The sequence below is a fragment of the Manis pentadactyla genome, chromosome 8, assembly GCF_030020395.1.
Source record: "Manis pentadactyla isolate mManPen7 chromosome 8, mManPen7.hap1, whole genome shotgun sequence".
Classification (NCBI taxonomy): Eukaryota; Metazoa; Chordata; class Mammalia; order Pholidota; family Manidae; genus Manis; species Manis pentadactyla.
Window position 1 is genome coordinate 52558032 of NC_080026.1, and position 21686 is coordinate 52579717.

Below are 21686 nucleotides of genomic sequence, written 5' to 3' on the forward strand. Positions count from 1 at the left end.
TCCATCAGCATAGTAATATGCTGTAGTATCATGACTTGTCTTCTCTGTGTTGCACACTCTCCCTGTGCCCCCCACCCCACATTATACATACTAATTGTAATGCCCCCTTTCTTCTTCACCGCCCTTATCCTTCCCTTCCCACCCATCCTCCCTAGTCCCTTTCCCTTGGTAACTGTTAGTCCATTCTTGGGTTCTATTATTCTGCTGCTGTTTTGTTCCTTCAGTTTTTCTTTGTTCTTATACTCCACATATGAGTGAAATCATTTGGTACTTGTCTTTCTCCGCCTGGCTTATTTCACTGAGCATAATACACTCTAGCGCCATCCATGTTGTTGCAAATGGTAGGATTTGTTTTCTTCTTATGGCTGAATAATATTCCATTGTGTATATGTACCACATCTTCTTTGTCCATTCATCTACTGATAGACACTTAGGTTGCTTCCATTTCTTGGCTATTTTAAATAGTGCTGCGATAAACATAGGAGTGCATCTGTTTTTTTCAAACTGGGCTGCTGCATTCTTAGGGTAAATTCCTAGAAGTGGAATTCTTGGGTCAAATGGTATTTCTATTTTGAGCTTTTTGAGGAACATCCATACTGCTTTCCACAATGGTTGAACTAATTTACATTCCCACCAGCAGTGTAGGAGGGTTCCCCTTTCTCTACAACCTCGCCAACATTTGTTGTTCTGTCTTTTGGATGGTGTTGATCCTTGCTGGTGTGAGGTGATATCTCATTGTGGTTTTGATTTGCATTTCTCTGATGACTAGCAATGTGGAGCATCATTTCATGTGTCTGTTGGCCATCTGAATTTCTTCTTTGGAGAAGTGTCTTTTCAGATCCTCTGTCCATTTTTTAATTGGATTATTTGTTTTTTGTTTGTTGAGGTGTGTGAGCTCTTTATATATTTTGGTTGTCAACCCTTTATTGGCTCTTTCATTTATGAATATATTCTCCATACTGAAGAATGCTTTTGGTTCTATTGGTTGTGTCCTTTGCTGTACAGAAGCTTTTCAGCTTGATATAGTCCCACGTCTTCATTTTAGTTTTGTTTCCCTTGCCCGGGGAGATATGCTCATGAAGAAGTTTTTCACGTTTATGTGCAAGAGATTTTTGCCTATGTTTTTTCTAAGAGTTTTATGGTTTCATGACTTACATTCAGGTCTTTGATCCATTTCGAATTTACTTTTGTGTATGGGGTTAGACAGTGATCCAGTTTCATTCTCTTACATGTAGCTGTCCAGTTTTGCCAGCACCATCTGTTGAAGAGACTGTCTTATCCCCACTGTATGTCCATGGCTCCTTTATCATATATTAATTGACCATATATGTTTGGGTCAATGTCTGGAGTCTTTTTTCTGTTCCACTGGTCTGTGGCTCTGTTCTTGTGCCAGTACCAAATTGTCCTGATTACTGTGGCTTTGTAGTAGAGCTTGAAGTTGGGGAGCAAGATCCCCCCACTTAATTCTTCCTTCTCAGGATTGCTTTGGCTATTTGAGGTCTTTGGTGTTTCCATATGAATTTTTGAACTATTTTTTCCAGTTCGTTGAAGAATAATGTTGGTAATTTGATAGTTGCATCCAATATGTATATTGCTTTGGGCAGGATGGCCATTTTGACGATATTAATTCTTCCTAGCCAAGAGCATGGGATAAGTTTCCATTTGTTAGTGTCCTTTTTAATTTTTCTTTAGAGTGCCTTGTAGTTTTCAGGGTATAGATCTTTCACTTCCTTGGTTAGATTTATTCCTAGGTATTTTATTCTTTTTGATGCAATTGTGAATGGAACTGTTTTCCTGATTTCTCTTTCAATTGGTCTATTGTTAGGGTATAAGAAAACCACAGATTTCTGTGTGTTAATTTTGTATCCTGCAACTTTGCTGAATTCCGATATTAGTTCTAGTAGTTTTGGAGTGGCATCTTTAGGGTTTTTTATGTACAATATCATGTCATCTGCAAATAGTGACAGTTTGACTTCTTCTTTACCAATCTGGATTCCTTGTATTTCTTTGTTTTTTCTAATTGCCGTGGCTAGGACCTCCAGTACTGTGTTAAATAACAGTGGGGAGAGTGGACATCCCTGTCTTGTTCCCAATCTTAGAGGAAAAGCTTTCAGCTTCTCTCTGTTCAGTATGATGTTAGCTGTGGGTTTATCATATATGGCCTTTATTATGTTGAGGTACTTGCCCTCTGTGCCCATTTTGTTGAGAGTTTTTATCATGAATGGATGTTGAATTTTGTTGAATGCTTTTTCAGCATCTATGGAGATGATCATGTGGTTTTGTCCTTCTTTTTGTTGATGTGGTGGATGATGTTGATGGATTTTCAAATGTTGTACCATCCTTGCATCCCTGGGATGAATCCCACTTGGTCATGGTGTATGATCCTTTTGATATATTTTTGAATTCGGTTTGCTAATATTTTGTTGAGTATTTTTGCATCTACGTTCATCAGGGATATTGGTCTGTAATTTTTTTGTTGGTGGGTTCTTTGCCTGGTTTTGATATTAGGGTGATGCTGGCTTCATAGAATGAGTTTGGGAGTATTCCCTCCTCTTCTATTTTTTGGAAAACTTTAAGGAAAATGGGTTTTATGCCTTCTCTGTATGTCTGATAAATTTCCGAGCTAAATCCATCTGCCCCGGGTGTTTTGTTCTTGGGTAGTTTTTTTAATTACAGCTTCAATTTCTTTGCTCGTAATTGGGTTGTTTAAATTTTGTGTTTCTTCCTTCATCAGTCTTGGAAAGTTGTATTTTTCTAGGAAGTTGTACATTTCTTCTAGGTTTTCCAGCTTGTTAGCATATAGGTTTTCATAGTATTCTCTAATAATTCTTTGTATTTCTGTGGGGTCTGTTGTGATTTTTCCTTTCTCGTTTCTGATTCTGTTGATGTGTGTTGACTCTCTTTTCCTTTTAATAAGTGTGGCTAGAGGCTTATCTATTTTGTTTATATTCTCAAAGTACCAGCTCTTGGTTTCATTGATTTTCTCTATTGTTTTATTCTTCTCAATTTTCTTCATTTCTTCTCTAATCTTTATTATGTCCCTCCTTCTGCTGATTTTAGGCCTCATTTGTTCTTCTTTTTCCAATTTTGATAATTGTTACATTGCACTATTCATTTGGGATTGTTCTTCCTTCTTTAAGTATGCCTGTTTTGCTATATACTTTCCTCTTAAGACTGCTTTTGCTGCCTCCCACAGAAGTTGGAGTTTTGTGTTGTTGTTGTCATTTGTTTCCGTATATTGCTTGAACTCTATTTTAATTTTTTCGTTGATCCGTTGATTATTTAGGAGCATGTTTTTAAGCTTCCATGTGTTTGTGAGCCTTTTTGTTTTCTTTGCACAATTTATTTCTAGTTTTATACCTGTGTGGTCTGAAATGTTGGTTGGTGGAATTTCAGTCTTTTGGAATTTACTGAGGCTCTTTTTATGGTCTAGTATATGGTCCATTCTGGAGAATGTTCCATGTGCACGTGAGAAGAATGTATCCTGTTGCTTTTGGATGTAGAGTTCTATATATATCTATTAGGTCCATCTTTTCTAGTGTGTTGTTCAGTGCCTCTGTGTCCTTACTTATTTTCTGTCTGGTGGATCTATCCTTTGGAGTGATTGGCGTGTTGAAGTCTCCTAAAATTAATGCAACAGTGTCTCTGTCTTTTGATTGATGCATTCGGACTATTTACATTTAGTGTGATTACAGATAGGTACTTTCTTATTGCCATTGCAGGCTTTTGATCTGTGGTTACCAAAGGTTCAAGGGTAATTCCCTTACTATCTAAGGGTCTAATTTAACTCTGCATGCTATTACAAACACAACCTAAGGTTCCTTTTTTTTCCCCTCCCTTTTCTTTGTTCTCCATTCTTTGTATGTTAGGTATGATATTCTGTACTCTTTTTCTATCCCTTGATTGAATTTCGGCGTTCTTGATTTGATTTTTCATCTGATTAGTAAATAATTGTTCTCCTTTGCTATGGTTTTATTTCCCCTTATGACATTTATTTAGCCTTAGGAATACTTCCATCTATAGCCATCCCTCCAAAATGCACTGTAGAGTTGGTTTGGTGGAGGTAAATTCTCTCAGCTTTTGCTTATCTGAAAATTGTTTAATCCCTCCTTCAAATTTAAATGATAACCTTGCCAGGTACAGTATTCTTGGTTCGAGGCCCTTCTTCATTCCATTAAATATATCATGCCACTCCCTTCTGGCCTGTGAGGTTGAGATATGTGATGATAGTGTGATGGATTTTCCTTTGTATGTGATCTTTCTTCTGTCTCTAGCTGTTTTTGATAGTCTGTCTTTGTCCTTGATCTTTGCCATTTTAATTATTTTATATCTTGATGTTGTCTGCCTTGGGTCCCTTGTGTTGGGAGGTCTGTGCACCTCCATGGCTTGAGAGACTATCTCCTTCCCCAGATTGGGAAAGGTTTGAGCAATTACCTCCTCATTGATACTTTGTATCCCTTTTTCTCTCTCTTTTTCTTCTGGTACCCCTATAATGTAGATATTGTTCCCTTAGGATTGTTCATACAGTTCTCTCAATATTCTTTCATTCTTAGAGATTCATTTTTCTCTGTTCTTTAGCTTCTTTGTATTCATCTTCTCTAATTTCTATTGTATTTACTGTCTCTTCTACTACATTTTATCTGCTTTTAAATCTCTCCATTGTATGTTTCATTTCAAATATGGAATTTCTTAAAGATTGAATCTCTGTCTTAAATTTGTCTTTGAGTTCTTGAATATTTTTCTGTACCTCCATGAGCATGTTTATGATTTTCATTTTGAACTCTCTTTCAGGAAGATTGGGGAGTTCAGTTTCATTTGGCCCTTTTTCCTGTGCTCGTGAGATTTTGGTCTGAACCTGGTTCCATTGACATTTCATAATTCTATGTGGTGCCCTGTAATGCCCAGATGCTCTAGTCTGTGGAGCTGCTCAGCCCCTATAGTGAGGTTGGGGTTCATTGGGAAGCAGCGCTTTTGCCTGGGGGCAGGATCTGTTTCCTTATTCCCTGCTACATTGCCTGTTTCCAGTATCAAAGCCATTGGGCCGAGCACAAAGGTTTAAGCCACTGTGCTTGGCATCTCTTGCTGTTGTAGGTGGGTCCTCCGTCTGGCTGGCCTGATGCCAGCACAGTTAGTGCCAGTTTGCAAACACGTGCCAGCATGCTGGGAGGGAGGCGCAGCAGGCTCCCTGTCAGATTGGGGGGCCTTGGAGCCAGGTGCATGTAGTGCCTGAAGCTCCTGAACATTCCCAACCTTCTGGGCAGAGTGCCCCCAGACAACCTTGTCCACCTATCCCTTGTCCCGCGTAGCAAGCTCCATGCAATCCCTGCCCCTTCAGCATCCTCTCACCCCTTGGAAGCCTGTCAGACCACCTGCCTTTCCTTTTTCCCAGAGTGCCCGGATGTGGATCCCTGTCCTCCACAAATGGCTGGAATCTCGGTCTCTCAAGCACTCCGCCTGTCCCAGCTCCCCAACCCCACCAGCCTCCAGAGCACCATACAATGTAGGGTTATGTTCCAAAGCAGATCTCCAGTGCTGGGTATTCAGCAGTTCTTGGCTTCCACCCCCTCCCCACTCCTCTTCCTCCCGCCATTGAGCTGGGGTGGGGGAAGGGCTTTGGTCTTACCAGATCAAGGCTTGGTATGTTACCCTGTTTCTTCAGGTCTGTTCTGTTCGTGTGTTCTCTATGCAGTCTGGTGCAGCCTTCTTTCCTGTTGCTGTTTTAGGGCTAGTTGTATCAACTATATTATCACACTATATATGGTTTTGGGAACAATTCTCTGTCTCACCTCTCATGCCACCATCTTGAATCTGCACCTCAATAAATAACCTCTTTTGTAGTTTAAAAAAGACCTATTTTTTCAAGATACATCCTAAATATCCACTGTTGGAACAATAGGCTGTCCCGGATGTGTGCCTCCTTCAAATTTAAATGATAGTCTTACCAGGTAGAGCATTCATGTTTCAAGGTCCTTCTGCTTCATTCCAGTAAATATATCATGCCACTGTAAGATTTCTGTTGAGAATTCGGATGATAGCCTGATGCGTTTTCCTTTGTATGTGATCTTATTTCTCTTTCTGACTGCTTTTAAATTCTGTCCTTATCGTTAATCTTTGCCATTTTAATTATTGTGTCTCTTGGTGTTGTCATCCTTGATCAAGTCCCTTGTGTTGGGAGATCTGTGCACCTCCATGGTTGAGAGACTACCTCCTTTCCCAGATTGGGAAGTTTTCATCAGTTATGTCCTCAAAGACACTTTCTATCCCTTTTTCTCTCTCTTCTTCTTCTGGTACCCCTACAATGCGAATATTGTTCCATTTGGATTGATTGCACAGTTCTCTCAATATTCTTTGATTCTTAGAGATCCTTTTTTCTCTCTGTGCCTCAGCTTTTTTGTATTCCTCTTCTCTAATTTCTATTCCATTTACAATCTCCTCTACTATATCTAATCTGCTTTTAAATCCCTCCACTATATGTTTTATTTCAGATATTGTATTCCTTAATGATTGGATCTCAGTTCTGAATTTGTCCCTGAGTTCTTGAATATTTTTATGTACCTCCATGAGCATGTTTATGATTTTTTTTTGAAATCTCTTTCAGAAAGATTGATCAGTTCAGTTTCACTTGGCTTTTTCGGGTGTTTGTGGGATTTTTGTTTGAGCCAGTTTCCTTTGACATTTCATATTTGTATGTGGTGCCCTCTGGTGCCCAGAAGCTCTACTCTATGGAGTTGCTCAGCCCCTGGAGCTATGTCTCGGGTCACAGGGGAGTGCACTGGTGGCTGGGAGGAGGAAAGTGCTGTTTCCTGCTTTCCGGCTAATGTGCCTGTCTCTACTGCCAGAACCAGTGCGCTGAGTGCACAGGTGTAAGCCTCTATGCTTTGTGTTTGTAGCTTACATAGGTAGGCCTTCCCTCTGCCTTGCTGACACCAGAGCAGGGCCTGCCAGTTTCCAAGCTGGTGCCAGCTGGAAGGAAGGTGGAGCAGGTTGTGTGTCATGGTGTAGAGCCTCGGAGTTGCATCGCCAGGCTGGGGGATGGAGCCCCTGAAGCTCCTTTTAAGTTTCCAACCTGCTGGGCAGAGTTCACACAGACAATGTTTTCTACCTGTCCTTTCTCCTGCGCAGCAAGCTCTGTGCAATCCTTGCCCCTTTAGGAGCCCTTTCACTGTTAGGAAATCTCTCAGAGTGCCCACCTTTCTTTTTTCCCAGAGCAGCCTGATGTGGATCCCTGTTTTCCACAAGTGGTTGGAATCAGTCTCTCTGAGTGTTCCACTTGTCAGGATTCCAACCCCATTAATCTCCAGAGTACCATGCAATGTAGGTTCATGTTCTCAGTACAGAACTCCAGGGCTAGGTGTTCAGCAGTCCTAGGCTTCCTCCCCCCCCCATTTCTCTTCCTTCCCCCTGTGAGCTGGGGTGGGAGAAGGGCTTGGGTCCTGCAGGATCACAGCTTTGGTATATTACCCTGTTGCATGAAGTCTGTTCTTTTCTCCAGGTGTATGCAATCTGGCGCAGCTTTCTTTCCTGTTCCTCTTTCAGGATTAGTTGTATTAGCTATATTTTTATATTATATGTGGTTTTGGGAGGAGGCCTCTGTCTCACCTTTCACGCCGCCATCTTTAATCTTGCAGTCTCCATTTCTTTTTATGGCTGAATGCTCTTCCATTGTATATATATCACCTTTTGTCTGTACATCTGTTAATGTACATTTGAGCTACTTATACCTTTTGGCTATTGTGAATAATGCTGCATTGAACATTGACATACAAGTGTCTGTTTGAATTTCTATTTTCAATGCTTTTGTTTATAACCCCTGCAAGTAGAATTGCTGGGTCATACAGTAATTCTACATTTCACATTTTGAGGAACCACCAATGTGTAACAACACCATTTTACATTCCTACCAGCAATGTATAAGGGTTCCAATTTCTCCTCATCCTTGCTAATATTTGTTACTTTCCATTGTTTTGATTACAGCCATCCTATTAAAGTGTGAAATGTTACTCATTGTGGTTTTGATTTGCATTTCCCTAATGATTAATGGTGTTGTATGTTTTTACATGCTTATCGAACATTTATATATCTGTTTGAGAAATGTCTCTTCAAGTCTTCTGCCCATTTTTCAACAGGTTCGTCTTTACATTGTTGAGCTTTAGGGATTTGTTGTGTATTTTAGATATTAAGTCTCTGTCAGATTTGTAACTTGCAAATATTTTCTCCCATTCTGTTTGTCTTTTCACATTCTTCATGTCTTTTGTACAAAAGTGTATAATTTCTATGAAGTCCAATTTATTTTTTCTTTCATTCTGTGTATTTTGGTGTCATATCTAAGAATCCATTACCAAATTCATGTGCATGAAAGTTTATCTCTCAAGTTTTCTTCTAAGAGTTTTATGATTTTAACTCATATTTAGGTTGTAGATTTGTGTCATTAATTTTTACATATGATATAAGATAGGGTAATAAATACTTCCTTTTGCATTTGGTTATCTAGTTGTCTAGCACCATTTGTTGAAGAGAGTATCCTATCCCCATTGAGTGGAGTTGGCACCTTTGTAAAAAATCAATTGACTGTGTATGGGTTTATTTTTGGACTCTCAATTCTATTCTATTCTTCTTATTTATATAAGTATCCTTAAGCCAGTACCACACTGTTTTGATTATAGTAGCTTTGTGATAAGTTTTGAATTTGGAAAATGTGAATCTTCTTCAAGGTTTTGTAGCTTTCCAGGACCTCTTGCTTGCCTTCACTTTTTTAAAAGATAGTTGCACCAATTACAGTGTTCCAAATGACCAATTATTTTCTTTCAGTATTTTGAAGATATGCATTTGTCTTCTGGCTTTTACTCTTTCCATGGAGAAGTCAGCTATTGTATCTTTCTCATTTGAAAGTTGTTATCTGTTTCCACTCCCTCATGCATACTTGTTTAAAGATTTTTCTCTTTGTCTTTGGTATATGGCAGTTTTACTATAATGTGCTTACGTGTGGTTTTCTTTGCATTTGTACTGTTTGGTGTATTGGTTGGCTTCTTGACTCTGTGGGTTGGTGGCTTTCTTTAGTTTTGTAATATTCTCCATTACTTCTTCAAAGATTGCTTCTTCCACAATATCTCTCTTTTTGGGACTCTAGTTAATATATATGGTAGACCCTTTAATTGTATCCTGTATATCTCTTATGTTCTTCTGTGTTTTTCATCCCTTGTCATTATATTTCATTCTATTTTTCCTGACCTGTTTTTTCTTCATCATGTATAATCTATTATAAGACTCTATGTATTTGATTATTATTTGAATTATTGCATTTTTCATTTCCAGAATTTCCATTTAGGATTAAAAAAAATAGTTTAAAAATTTTCTGAAATTGTCAAGTTCTTCTTTTATTTTCCTGAAAATATTAAACATAGTTCAGATGCTATTATGCAAATACCTGATGGGTCTGTTTGTGTTGGCTGTTGTTTTTCTTGGTTCTCAAGTCACATGCTCTTGTCTTTTTCTATGCTTGGTTGTTTTTTTATTTGAGTGTCAGATACTGATTATTAAAAATTGTAATTTGAGCGTTGCAATAATGTTATTTTCCTCCAGAGAGGACTAACATTTAATTTGGCAGATAGCCAGAGTCAGTAGTAACCCAGACCACTTTAAATACATTTGACAATGATAATATTTGAAGTTGGCTTTTAATCCCAACAATGGCTAGTTTATGTAGAGTTGGTTCCTCCTCATTCTTATTATGAAGACATTTTGAGCTCAGGACAAAACCAGAGTTGTGGGTTTCCTCATCTCCCAGATATTATCCTTGTAATTCTTCACTGCCTTATTAGCTCCCTGGTGCTTTCAAAGAGATTTCTTATATGTATATCTATTTTTAAATTGTAGTAGATACACATAGCCAAATGGACCATTTTAACCATTAAGTGTATAGTTCAGGGGTATTATAAGTACATTAACATTGTTGTGCAATCATCACCACTGTCCTTGAGAACTCTTTTCATTTTGCACAACTGACACTCTATACCTACTAAACACTAACTCCCCATTCTCCCCTTCCCTTAGCCTCTGACAACCACCATCCAACTTTAATACTTCATATTTATCTTGGTCATGGTAGTGGTATTCTCCTTGTCAACAACCTTGTGAATTGCGGAGTTGATTCTCATTCTCCTATTCATCAGGCAGACATGCTGTACTCAGCCGGTCTGACTTAGGTATGGAGCCTCTATTCTTCACGTGGTGAGGCAGGGAGCATGGGCTGCTGGGTGATCAGCCTTCTCAAGTGGGATGTTGGCTTCCAGGCACATTTTCACAAAATCCTGGATAACACTTTCTCTGCACAGTACTGTTGCAGGGAAGGGATGAAGTTAGGAGCCTCTGCTTCTTTCTCACATTCTGATCTTCAGACTCTTCCTTCCTCTTGGTATGAGTCTTCGACTTGAGGTGGTCACTAATGGCAGACTTACAAACATGATTCAGAACCATAGTGCAAGAAGTGCTGAAGAGTTTTCCTCCAAACTAAGTGACTCAGTCCAAGGGGTCACATACACAGCAATCTTAGACAGGTTTGGTGCAGGTGTTGCTGACATTTCAAATCTTCCCATGCTGACTTTGAATAAGGTTTGGATTCGTTTCCAGTTTTTTTGTCTCAATACTTGGTAGTAAAGGGTCTCCAGCGCAAAAGCAGAAACACATGAAATCCCGGCACTTTGTTTGTTCAAACCTGGAGATGCTTTCAAATCAGTTTTTCAGCAAGTGTTGGTGGGGAAATATTGTCTGTGTTTGAGCCCTATTTTCCCTGTGGTGCTAGGAGGTCATGCCTTTTTGTAGGATTGGGGCTGTAGCTAGGGAAGTGGGTGAGACCTGTCCTGTGAAAGGATATATTTTCTGTCTCTATAAATTTGTCTACCGTAGGTGTCTTATGTATGTAGAATTATATATTGTTTGTGCCTTTTCTCTGCCTTATTTCACTTCACATAATACCCTCGAGGTTCACCTATGTTGTAGCATATGTCATAATTTCATTCCTTTTTAAAGCTAATATTCTATTATTTGTCACATTTTGTTTATCCATTCATCTATTAATAGATACTTGGATTGCTCCCACCTTTTGAGCTTTGTGAATAATGCTGCTATTATCATGGGTATACAGATATTTATTTGAAACCTGCTTTCAGTTATTTTGGGTATATAACCAGAAGTGGAATTGCTAGGTCATATGGTGATTCTATGTTTACCTTTTTGAGAACCACCATACTGTTTTCCACATGTAAAGTGGCTGCATCATTTTACATTCCCATTAGCAATGTACAAGAGGTCTAGGCTCTCCATATCCTCACCAACATTTAGTTTTTTCTGATTTGTTTTGTTTTTTGACATTGGCTATCCTAATTTGTGTAAAGTGATTTGAAAAATAATTTGTCAAAGATAAACCAGACAGAAAATGAGTAAAGAGACAGAGGCACTGAACATCATATTAGAACAGATGGACATAACAGATATCTATATCTATAGAACACTCTACTCAAAAGCAGCAGGATACACATTATTCTCAAGTACACATGGAACATTTTCCAGAACAGACCGCATACTAGGCCACAAAAAGAGCCTCAGCGAATTCAAAAGGATTGAAATTGTACCAAGCAAGTTGTCAGACCACAAAGATATAAAACTAGAAATAAATTGTACAAAGAAAACACAAAGGCTCACAAAAACTTGGAGGCTTAACAACATGCACCTAAATAATCAGTGGATCAGTGACCAAATTAAAACAGAAATCAAGCAATATATGGAGACAAATGAAACAACAGCACAATGCCCCAAAGACTCTGGGAAACAGCGAAGGCAGTTCTAAGAGGTAAGTATTTAGCAATCCAGGCCTATTTAAAGAAGGAAGAACAATATGAAATGAACAGTCTAAATTCACAGTTATTGAAATGGGAAGAAGAACAAATGAGGCCCGAAGTCAATAGAAGGAGGGACATAATAAAGATCAGAGAAGAAATAAATAAACGTGAGAAGAATAACACAATAGAAAAGTTAATGAAACCAGAAGCTGGTTCCTTGAGAAAAATAAGCAAAATAGATAAACCCCTAGCCAGACTTATCAAGAGAAAAAGAGAATCTGCACACATAAACAGAATCAGAAATAAGAAAGGAAAAACCACTACAGACACCATAGAAATACAAATTATGAGAGAATACTATGAAAAATTATATGCTAACAAACTTGATAACCTAGAAGGAATGGACAACTTTCTAGAAAAATACAGCCTTTCAAGACTGACCAAGGAAGAAACAGAAAATATGAACAGACCAATTACCAGCAATGAAATTGAATCGGTAATCAAAAAACTACCCAAGAACAAATCTCCCATACCAGATGGCTTCACAGCTGAATTTTATCAGACATTTAGTGAAGACATAATACCCATTCTCCTTAAAGTTTTCCAAAAAATAGAAGAGGAGGGAATACTTCCAAACTCATTCTATGAAGGCAGCATCACTCTAATACCAAAACTAGGCAAAGACACCACAAAAAAAGAAAACTACAGACCAATATCCCTGATGAACATAGATGCAAAAATACTCAACAACATATTAAACCAAATTCAAAAATACATCAAAAAGATCATCCATCATGATCAAGTGGGATCCCAGGGATGCAAGGTTGGTACATTATTCGAAAATTCATCACCCTCTGACACCACATCAACGAAAAGGAGAAAAACCACATGATTATCTCCATAGATGCTGAAAAATCATTTGACAAAATTCAACACCCATTCATGATAAAAACTGTACACAAAATGGGTAGAGAGGGCAAGTACCTCAACATAATAAAGGTCATATATGATAAACCCACAGCTAACATCATACTGAACAGCAAGAAGCTGAAAGCTTTTCCTCTAATATCAGGAACCAGACAAGGATGCGCACTCTCTCCGCTTTTAATTCAACACAGTAATGAAGGTCCTAAAAATGGCAATCCAACAACACAAAGAAATAAAAGGCATCCAGATTGGTAAGGAAGAAGTTAAACTGTCACTGTTGGCAGATGACATGATATTGTACATAAAAAATAAAACCCTGAAGGCATCCATTCCAAAACTACTAGATCTATTATCTGAATTCAGCAAAGTTGCAGGATACAAAATTAATACACAGAAATCTGTTGCATTCCTATACATTAATGATGAACTAGCAGAAAGAGAAATCAGGAGAACAATTCCATTCACAATTGCATCAAAAAATAAAATAGCTAGGAACAAACCTATCCAAAGAAATGAAAGATCTATACCCTGAAAACTACAAGATACTCCTAAGAGAAATTAAAGAGGACACTAATAAATGGCAATTCATCCATGCTCTTGTCTAGAAAGAATTAATATTGTCAAAATGGCCATCCTGCCTAAAGCAATCTACAGATTTAATGTAACTCCTATCAAAATACCAACAGCATTTCAATGAACTGGAACAAATAGTTCTAAAATTCATATGGAACCACAAAAGACCCCAAGTAGCCACGGCAATCCTGAGAAGGAAGAATAAAACAGGTCGAATTACACTCCCCAACTTCAAGCTTTACTGCAATCCCACAGTAATCAAGACAATTTGGTACTGGTACAAGAACAGACCCATAGACCAATGGATCAGAATAGAGAGTCCAGATATAAACCCAAGTATATATGATCAATTAATATATGATAAAGGAACCATGAATATAAATGGGGAAATGACAGCCTCTTCATCAACTGGTGTTGTCAAAACTGGACAGCTACATGTAAGAGAATGAAACTGGATTACTGTCTAACTCCATACACAAAAGTAAACTTGAAATGGATCAATGACCTCAATATACAGCATGAAACCATTAAACTCTTAGAAGAAAACATAGGTAAAACTCTTGAATATAAACATGAGCAACTTTTTCATGAGCATATGTCCCTGGGTAAGGGAAACAAAAGCAAAAATGAACAAGTGGGACTATATCAAACTAAAAACCTTCTGTACAGCAAAGGACACCATCAACAGAACAAAATGGCATCCTACAGTATGGGAGAATATATTCATAAATGACACATCCGATAAAGGGTTGACATCCAAAATATGTAAAGAGCTCACATGCCTCAACAACCAAAAACCAAATAACCTGATTAAAAAATGGATAGAGAATCTAAACAGACACTTCTCCAAAGAAGAAATTCAGATGGCCAATAGGTACATGAAAAGATGCTCCACATGGCTAATCATCAGAGAAATGCAAATTAAAACTGCAATGAGAAATCACCTCACACAGGTTAGAATGGCCAACATACAAAAGACAACAATTGCTGGCGAGGATGTGGAGAAAGAGGTACCCTACTACACTGCTGGTGGGAATGTAAATTAGTTCAACTATTTTGGAAAGCAGTACAGAGGATCCTCAAAAACTAAAAATACAAATACTGTTTGACCCAGGAATTCCACTCCTAGGAATTTAACCTAAGAATACAGGGTCTCAGATTCTAAAAGACATGTGCACCCCGATGTTTATCGCAGCAGTATTTACAATAGCCAAGAAATGGAAGCAACCTATGTGTCCCTCAGTAGATGAATGGATACCGATTTGGTACATATACACAATGGCAAATTATTCAGCCATAAGAAGAAAACAAATCTATTTGCCACAACATGGATGTAGCTAGAGAGTATTAAGCCAGGTGGAAAAAGGCAAGTAACAAATGACTTCAGTCATCTGTGGAGTAAAACAACAAAGCAAAAACTGAAGGAACAAAACACAGCAGACTCACAGAACTGAAGAATGGACTAACAGTTACCAAAGGGAAAGGAACTGGGGAGGGTGGGTGGAAAGGGAGGAATAAGTGGATCAAGGGGCATTTGATTAGCACACATAATGTAGGGGGGTGCATGGGGAAGGCAGTATAGCACAGAGAAGACAAGTAGTGACTCTATTCCATCTTACTATGATGATGGGCATTGACTGTAATGTGGTATGTGGTGGGGACTCGATAATGGGGGGAATCTAGTAACCACAATGTTGCTCAGGTGATTGTTTATCAATTGTACCTTAATAAAAAAAAGTTTTTCAATAGCAACAGAGACTCAGACTCCAAGAAGGGACTAGTGGTACCAAAGGGAAGGGATTAGGAAGGGTGGGTGGTGAGGGTCAGAGAAGGGGATTAAGAGGCATTATAATTAGGAAGCATAATATAGTTAGGTCACAGGGAATGTAGTAGAACATGGAGAAGATAAGTATCGACTCTGTAGCATCCTACTACAGTGGTGGACAGTGACTGCAATGGCGTGATGAGGACTTGATAATATGGATGAATGTTGAAATCACAATGTTCATGTAAAACCTTCATAAGATTGTATATCAATGAAACTTCAATTTAAAAAAGTTTTTCTAGCTTTACTAGTTCTAAGCAGGAGGAAATATCCAAAAGTGATCTTTTGTACCTTATTTTCTTACAGTGCTGTATACATAGTGGAGGGTCAGAGAGAATTTAAGAAAATGCTCTGAAAACTATAAAGTGGTATCCAAATATAAGATAGAAGCTTTTGATAGGATGAGTACTTCTTGGCTTCTGGAATTAGAATGATGTGGAGATGTGTGACTTTGGGCAGGTTATTTTACCTATGTGGAAGAAGAATATTAATAACATTTTATTTAATGCCGTGGGTAAAATTGTAACATTTCCAGAATATCTCCCCTGGCTTTAGTGCATTTGCATACCCTCAGGGGTAGAGAGAAGTTCATCTACATGTCAATGGGTAATTCCCTAGGTAACGGAGGGTGTGTCTGAACCTGAGAGTTTAAGGGGAGGGGCTGCCTTGCTTTCTTGCTTGCTTCTTCAGGAGCAGAGGAGAGGGATGGCCCTGGACTGCAGTTTGTAAACAAACGGGTATTAAACTTTATTTCTCCCTTTGACTAATTTTGGTTTTTGAGGTATTTTGTCCTGGGATTTCCTCTCCCCAGACTTACATCTAGCAGGAGTCAGCAGGGTGCTTCTGAACCCGAAATCTGTCATAATGGATGTGACCTTTGGGAATGCTGCCCCTGTAGATGGTGGGGAGACCCCAGTGGATGCAGGGGCAGAGGGTGCCGCTTCTCCTGTTATTATCCTCCCAGCTGTGGGGCTTCCAAGTTGGGAACCCCTAGTGGGGAATTGGACTAGGGTAAAGTACCTCTTAGAGGGGTGGGGCCTTCCCCAGACCTGGGGAAGGGTGGAAACACCGGACGCTGCAGAATTAGCCCTCTGATTTGGAAGACTGCTTGGAGACCTTACGGGGCCATGTAGCGGCTGGAATTGTAGTGTCTCTTTTCATTCAGATAGTGGAAAATGTTATGCAGGAGAAAGAGAGGATTATCGAGGGATTTAGGCGTGAGAGAGACACACTTCACATCGCTTGGAGGAGCTGGGCGATTACCTTTGCAATGCTATTAAAGAAGAGAGAGTTACTGAAAAGACAGGTCACGCTCCTACAAGATTCCTTACCAGCAGAGAGGGAGGAGACGGCAGGAAAAGCTGCCTTGCAGGAGGCAGTGGGGGAGGGGAGGAAAGAGTAGTGCCTTCAGCCGGGAAATGGTGGAGGAGGAGGAGCTTTTGGTGAAGCAGCCCGAGGGAGAGGATGAGGAGGTGGGGCCATTGGCAGATCTGCTCCCCAGGTCAATAGCGGAGGTGCCATCTTCTCCTGTTTTAAAGGCCCGCCCAGCTATAATTAATAAAATAAAAGTGAAACAACCGTGAGCTCCTCACGGGGAGAAGCAGCCCCCCTCCCCAGGTCGTGGAGCACTTTATGCTCCCCCTGCCCATACCCAGGATGAGCTGGTGGGCAGGAGCATCCGGTATTGGCAGAGGCCATAGGAATCTCTGCCTACATGGCTTTTATTTCTCTGGGATATGGGGGTGGAAAACATTGTGTCGGGTACTGAGATGAGTAGAATGGCTTCCCTGATGACTCACCGTTCCCTCCCGCAGTGGTTGCAAAATACCAGTCGGGTCTCCAGGAATCAGACACTCCTGGAATGGCTGACAGCTGCCGTCAGCATAGTTTGGCCTAATCAGGGTGATTTACCATATTTCCCAGTAGTGGGAAAACGTATGCAGAGCTCCAACAGGTACTGTGGGAATTGGGAATTGGGTATGAAAAACATCATCTATAATATGGACCCCCAGGGCCCCGATGATTAGGTGTTCACTATAGGAATGAGAATCTGGTGCTGCATACATTCCCCACATCTCTCTTTGGGTCCCTAGTTAATACTCTTGCCCCGCTGCCACCTACAGCAACCCATAAGAGAGGCTACTCGTACTTTATCAGATCTGGTTGAAACAATAAGAGCATGGAGGAAGTACGGGCCATGACTGAAAGGAGAGGTGCAAAAGGCTCCGTGAAGGTTTCGAGGACCCAGATATGGGTTGATTTGATAAAGAGTGGGGTAGTGAAAGAAAAACTCGATGGGCAGCCAAATAGAATATTATTAGAACTATGGCACCAATTAAAGCCAGAGCAGCAGTTGGGAGCACAAGGAAATTGGAGGAACTTTAAAGGAGTTGGAGAGGGTGGGCATCATAAAGCCCACTCATAGTCCTTTTAATTCCCCAGTTTGGCCAGGGAGAAAGTCAGATGACTCCTGGCGTAAGACTGTAGACTACAGGGAATTGAATAAAGTCACACCCCCTTTGCATGCTGCTGTCCCCTCTATAGCAGACATTCTGGACACCCTCAGCCATGAACTGGGAACATATCATTATGTAGTAGACCTTGTTAATGCTTTCTTCTCTATTGACATAGCACAGGAAAGCCAGGAACACTTTGCATTCACGTGGGAAGGCCAGCAGTGGACATGGACTGTCCTTCCACAGGGATATCTCCACAGTCCCACCATCTGTCATGGACTTGTAGCCCAGGACTTGGTCACATGGAAGAAACCACAAACAGTGCCGTTGTATCACTATATTGATGATATTATGCTCACATCTGATTATCTTTCAGATTTAGAAGGGGCAGTTCTTAGACTGTTGCAACATCTCTAGGAAAAAGGATGGGCTGTGAACAGCCCCAATGTTTAGGGTCGTGGTTTGTGAAATTCTTGGGGGTTGTCTGGTCGAGTAAGACTAAAGTTGTTCCTGAAGCAGTTATAGACAAGGTCCAGGCTTTCCCTACCCCAACCACTGTGGCAGTATTACAAGAGTTGTGGGAGTCTTTGGGCTACTGGAGAGTGTTTATCTCACACTTGGCACAAATTCTAAAGCCCTTATACCGGTTGGTACTAAAAGGCATCAGGTGGGACTGGGATGAGACATGCGCATCTGCTTTTACTGCTCCCAAACATGCAGTCAAGGCTGTATAGGTCTTGAATGTAATGGACTCATCAAGGTCCTATGAACTAGATGTTCATGTAACTGAAGATGGTTATGGATGGGGTTTTTGGTAGCGGCTTGAAAGGACATGGAAGCCTATTGGATTCTGGTCACACTATGGAAAGGAGCAGAGGTCCGGTACACCTCAATAGAGAAGTAACTGGCTGCTGTGTACCACGCCTTGCTGGCTATGGAGCCCATTGCTGGAACAGCTCCAACCAAGGTAATAACCACCTATCCCATCATGGGGTGGGTGCGAGAGTGGACTCAGAGGCCATGGAGTGGCATGGCACAGACACCTACACTGGCCAAATGGGGCACATATTTACAGCAGTGAAGTGCCCTCTCTACTAGCCCCTTAAGTGGAGAACTCCAATGCTTATTGGATCAGGGACTTATACCAGCGGAAAGGAAGAAGAACTTGCTTTTCAGCCATTGGTAGCCGAGTCTCCTTATCAGGAGGGAAAAGCCCCTATACCTGAAGATGCTTGTTACACAGACAGCTCCAGTCGTGGCAGCCCCTGAAGTGGAGGGCTGTGGCTTTCCATCCTAAGACTGAGACAATATGGATAGAGGATGGAGAAAGGAAGAGCAGTCAATGGGCCGAGTTGTGGGCAGTATGGCTCATGATCACCCAGGAGCCTTCCCCCATAGTTGTCTGCACATACAGCTGGACCGTCTATCAAGGCTTGACCCTGTGGCTACCAACATCATATCATGCCAACTGAATGATTGGTCACTGTCCCCTTTGGGGGCAAGAGTTGTGGCAAAACCTGTCAGCCTCTGGTCAGACTAAGACTGTTACTGTATATCATGTGATTGGCCATTTGCCTTTGGCATCCCCAGGGAATGATGAACCAGACACATTGGCCCTGGTGCACTGGTTAGAAGGAAAGCCTGCCTCTGATGTGCCCCAGTGGCTACACCAGCGTTTGTTGCACACAGGGCAAAAGACAAAATGGGGTGTAGTCCGTAGGTGGGGCTTGCCGTTGACATTTTAAGAAGTCAGCAGAGGCCAGAAGGTATGCCTTTTGTGCCCTAAGAGGGACTTACACCGAGTCCCACAGCAACATGGGACAATAGTAAGGGGGCTAATACTCCCTGCCCATATCAGAAGGATATCGGTATGCCATGACATGTGTGGACACAGCTATTGGACTATTGGTTGCTTTAACTGCACGTCGTGCAGATCAGCAAACCACCAAGAGGGGCCTGGAGCGTCTCTGCAACCTATGGCCTGCTGCAGGTGATTGAGAGTGATCAAGGCACCCACTGTACTGGATGTGCGTTACAAGAATGGGTGCAGCAATTAGGAATAAAGTGGAAATTTCATGTACCATATATTCCTACTGGGGCAGACATGATAGAGAGGTACAGTGGTTTGCTGAAATCTGGCCTGTAGTCGGACACCAGTAGTATACGGAGTTGGTCAGTTCACCTATGGTTGGTGCTGCAGCGTTTGAATGAGAAGCCATGTAAAGGAGCTTTGAGCCCTGTGGATATGCTCAGACACCTTGCTGCCTCTCCTATACAATTGTATGTCCAAACCAAAGAATTGCTATTGAAGCCAGGATATGGCCAGCAGAACAACATCCTGCTGCCAGCCCTACTGCATTAAGCTCTGGAGACACTGTTGAATGGACCTGGCCATGGACATTTCAACACATGGACCAGTGATTGTTGGCCCTTCTGGCACCTTGGGGGAAAGGCCTGGAAGCTGGCCTCGTGTGTATTCCTGGAGTAACAGCTGAATGGCCCCCAAAGGTCATGGTAGTGTACCCAAAACATCCAAAGAGGTAAGAGCATCTTGCATGGAAGTTCTGTTTTATTTTTATGACCAGTGCATGTACCTCCCATAGCCCTGTATATCGACCCATCTGTAACTCCCACAGGAAGGGAGGTGAAAGTCTGATATACTAGACCAGGATGAGATCCCATTCCTGCCACTGTTTTATCACAAGACCACTCTCTTGCAGGTATCCTACCTGATGGACAAGATTTGCCTGTGCTGGTGTCATTAAAACATGTATCTTATCAACCTTAAGGTTATTTTCTCCTACAGTCCTTGTGGCCTGAATGTGCCCTCTGGCTGCAGCTGCCTCATGATGATTCCTCTGAACCCTCAGCTATTGCCAGCCTCTGGAATGGACAAGCTATGGACTTAATCTGCATAAGACTTTGAACCTAGCTGAATCATCTGGCTTGAGGATTATCATGATTTTATTGCTGTTGCTATTGTTATGGTCACAATTACTCTGGTCACAATGCGCCAGTTTTCTTGCCCTGGGACCATTGCAGAAGAAGGAGAATGAGTAGATTGTAAGGCGAGATTTCTGGAGGGGGTGGCTTGTGGGTAAAATTGTAATATTTCCAGAATATCTCACCTGGCTTTAGTAATTTGCTTATCCTCAGGGGTGGAGAGAAGTTCATCTCCGTGTCAATAGGTAATTACCTGGGCAACCAAGGGTGTGTCTGAACCTGAGAGTTTAAAGGGAGGGACTAGCTTGGTTGCTTGGTTGCTTGCTTCTTCAGGAGCAGAGGAGAGAGACGGCCCTGGACTGCAGTTTGTAAGCAATAAACAGATTTTAAACTTTATTTCTCCCTTTGACTGATTTCGGTTTTTCGAGGTATTTTGCCCCAGGATTTCCTCTCCCCTGATTTAGCAATGTAAAGCAGATTATGCAGATTACTAGAATAAGATTTTAAAGACTTCCCTATTTATCCAGTACCTGGTAAGAAGAGGATAATTATATCTCCTTTACAAAGATGAAATGTCTCTCTGTTGTGAGGATACATGAGATAATGCAAAGAAAAGTTTCTAGCATTTAGTAAGTGTTTAATAAATTTTTGCCATTGTTTTCGGCAACTGTGGTTTTTTTGGCTTATTGAATCAAGCATGCTATTATATTTGCTGATTGCAGTCTTGGGTCTGAGATTAGCTTGGCCTTTACCAAGGACATTTCTTTCTACCCCAGTGGTTCGGAATGGAACCTGATATGGTTTCCATTACAAATTGTATTTGCTTGCAGGAAAATGGAGCATTCTCTCTGTCATCATTTATTGCTCATGTGGTTTTTCTTGTTCTGCTAGGACTGTGGTTAGGAGTAGAATGGGACAATCCTGCAAGAGGAAGGCATGATGGAAGCCACGAAGGGACAGTGTATTTTAAATGCAGGTAATTTTTCATTGTAAATTCACATGGTTATATAGGATCATATTTAACAGTTGAATAAAGGGATGGAGAAGAACAAATGTTTGGCTTTTGGGGGTAGTTATGATGTATACTTTGATATATTCTAAAGAGACATTTCTATTTGTGGAGTTTTT

The 21686-nt window shown here is 40.7% G+C and overlaps 1 protein-coding gene and 1 pseudogene across 5 annotated transcripts in view; one reads left to right on the forward strand and one right to left on the reverse strand.

Moving 5' to 3' along the window:
• The window catches only part of TBCE (tubulin folding cofactor E), a 139092-nt gene that overhangs the window by 46329 nt on the left and 71077 nt on the right, over window positions 1-21686 (forward strand). For all 5 annotated transcript variants that reach the window (XR_008998853.1, XM_036919292.2, XM_036919293.2 and 2 more), the window contains one exon: window positions 21450-21534. Coding sequence is in view for 4 of the 5 variants with exons in the window: in XM_036919292.2 (XP_036775187.2) it covers window positions 21450-21534 (85 nt within the window). In the remaining variant the exon portion in view is untranslated. The remainder of the gene's footprint in view (window positions 1-21449; window positions 21535-21686) is intronic.
• Window positions 10120-10592, reverse strand: LOC118929310 (CGG triplet repeat-binding protein 1-like; annotated as a pseudogene).